This window comes from Triticum aestivum, chromosome 1D, assembly GCF_018294505.1.
Source record: "Triticum aestivum cultivar Chinese Spring chromosome 1D, IWGSC CS RefSeq v2.1, whole genome shotgun sequence".
NCBI classification, from domain to species: domain Eukaryota; kingdom Viridiplantae; phylum Streptophyta; class Magnoliopsida; order Poales; family Poaceae; genus Triticum; species Triticum aestivum.
Window position 1 is genome coordinate 351,632,120 of NC_057796.1, and position 2,004 is coordinate 351,634,123.

Consider the following 2,004-nt stretch of genomic DNA (forward strand, 5'->3'; position numbering starts at 1 on the left):
CGAATCGGGCCCTGAGCCGGACATCTGCACCGACATCATCGAGACGGCTCAGCGTGCACGACCCGCCCGAGTTCAACCCACCAATAAGTCCTTCCATGAAGACATCTGCCGTGACACTTTCACGACAACAATGGCTAAATTTTGCATAATCAGTATTGCAAACACTTCCCATGATTATGAGTGGTTATTACAATGACATGAAACAACACTGATCACGAATGCTGCTGGAGATGGCCTGATAACGAAAGACTCTGGACGCATACACTGATAATTAAGCAATGGTGTTTATTGAATAACAGACGAGGCGACCGTATACAATCCAGAAGCCATCACGTATATATGGACGTAAAACTCACACATACTAGGTCGATGGACTTAATGGCAGACACACCTGTTACTATATGCAGTGCGGCACGTGTGGGATACTATATGCTTTTTGATGCTTTATTATTAGTGGCGGGCAACGAAGCTCTTGATGGCGTCGATAAGCTCCTGGGCTCGCTCCCCGGTGGTAGGGTCCATGTCGACGGCGAACTTGTTGAGGTAGAAGGAATGGCTCATGCCGCGGTTGATGAGCACCTCCACCTCCTTGCCGGCGGCGCGCAGCGCGTCGCAGTACTCGAGGTTAGTGTCGCGGATGAGGTCCTTCTCCGCGACGGCCACCAGCATCGGCGGCAGAGGGACGGACTCCAGCGGCGGCGCTGTCGGGCCCATCGGGCACGTGTACGGGTGGTCCTTGGTGGCGCCCATCGGCAGCGCCATGGCCAGGAACTTGTCCAGCATGTCCAGCGTGAAGAACACCGAGTCCGGCGTGTCCTGCAGCTCCGACTTGCTCCGCGTGGCGCGCACGAACCCCGGGTGGATCGGGATGCCGCCGGCGACGCGGAGGGGCGCCCAGGCGTCCGCGCCGTCCTCACCAACGCGCGCGGCCACGAGGTGGACGAGGTTGCCACCGGAGCTGTCCCCGACGAGGAACACGCGGGACATGTCCGCTGCCTTGCGGAGGAGCTCGGCCGCGGGGTCGTCGAGAGAGCCTTCGTCGGACATGGCGATGGACCGCAGCCGGCGGAGCACGTCGACACCAGTGTGTATCTGGGCAGGAAGGCGTTGCTCCGGGGCTAACGGGAGCTCGGCGGTGACCACCACGGCGGGGACGGCGCACGCGAGGCGGGCGTAAAAGTGGTGGTACAGGACCCAGGACGGGTGGGAGATGCAGAAGCCGCCGCCGTGGAGCTGCACGATGACGGGGAGGCGGCCGACGCTGCCCGCGTCGACCTCGGGGAGGTACACCCGGAGGTTGGGCTCCCCGGGGAGGTCGTGGAGCGTGTGGCCGTCGCGGGGCACGGCGTAGGGCTGCACCGGCTGCATGAGCGGCAGGGCCTCGGGCGGGCCCGTCCAGGTGCGGTCGATGCTGCCGTCGTCCATGACGCGCAGCCAGCCGGACACCTCGTCCACCACCTTGCGGCCGCTCGTCGGCGCCACGGTGGTGGCCTGGTGCTGCGATGCGGCGGCGGGGGCCATCGGCCGTCGCTGTGGTGTAGGTTACACGCTCTACAGTGCGGGTCGTGTGTAGACTGTAGAGTACCGTGTGAGAGTACCGTGTGATGGTTTGGTGGTGGCAACAGGGGAGGAGGTGGAGTTTTATAGGCGGTGGCGGTGGCGGAGCAGCGATCGTTAAGGTGGTCGCGTCGCGCTTTGCCGTTGAATTTTTTGGAGGGAAATTTCGGAGCGGGTGGCAGGGAATTTGATCGGAATTGTTGTGGCGGCAGTGCAGTTGGAGCTGGTAAAAAAGGTGGCGCCGAGAAGGGCCAATTAGGTCGTGTGTCGCGTGGACTTGTGTGAGGCGCGTAGGCCGCGACCGAGATATGATGTGGACGTGTTGGTTTCGAGACACGGGAGGGGGTCCTTCGAAAAAAAACATTTTATAAGTTTGCTTATGATTTTATGAAGGTCGTTCTCATGTTGTAAACACGCAGTACCAAAGTCTGCACACTGAACTAGGGG

The 2,004-nt window shown here is 60.6% G+C and overlaps 1 protein-coding gene across 1 annotated transcript; it reads right to left on the minus strand.

Moving 5' to 3' along the window:
- Positions 1-265: 265 nt before the first annotated feature.
- Positions 266-1,601, minus strand: LOC123182007 (probable carboxylesterase 15). The gene has a single exon (XM_044594440.1). It carries the CDS (start codon positions 1,519-1,521, stop codon positions 451-453), a length of 1,071 nt encoding a protein of 356 aa, XP_044450375.1. The 5' UTR covers positions 1,522-1,601; the 3' UTR covers positions 266-450.
- Between the last annotated feature and the right edge of the window lie 403 nt (positions 1,602-2,004).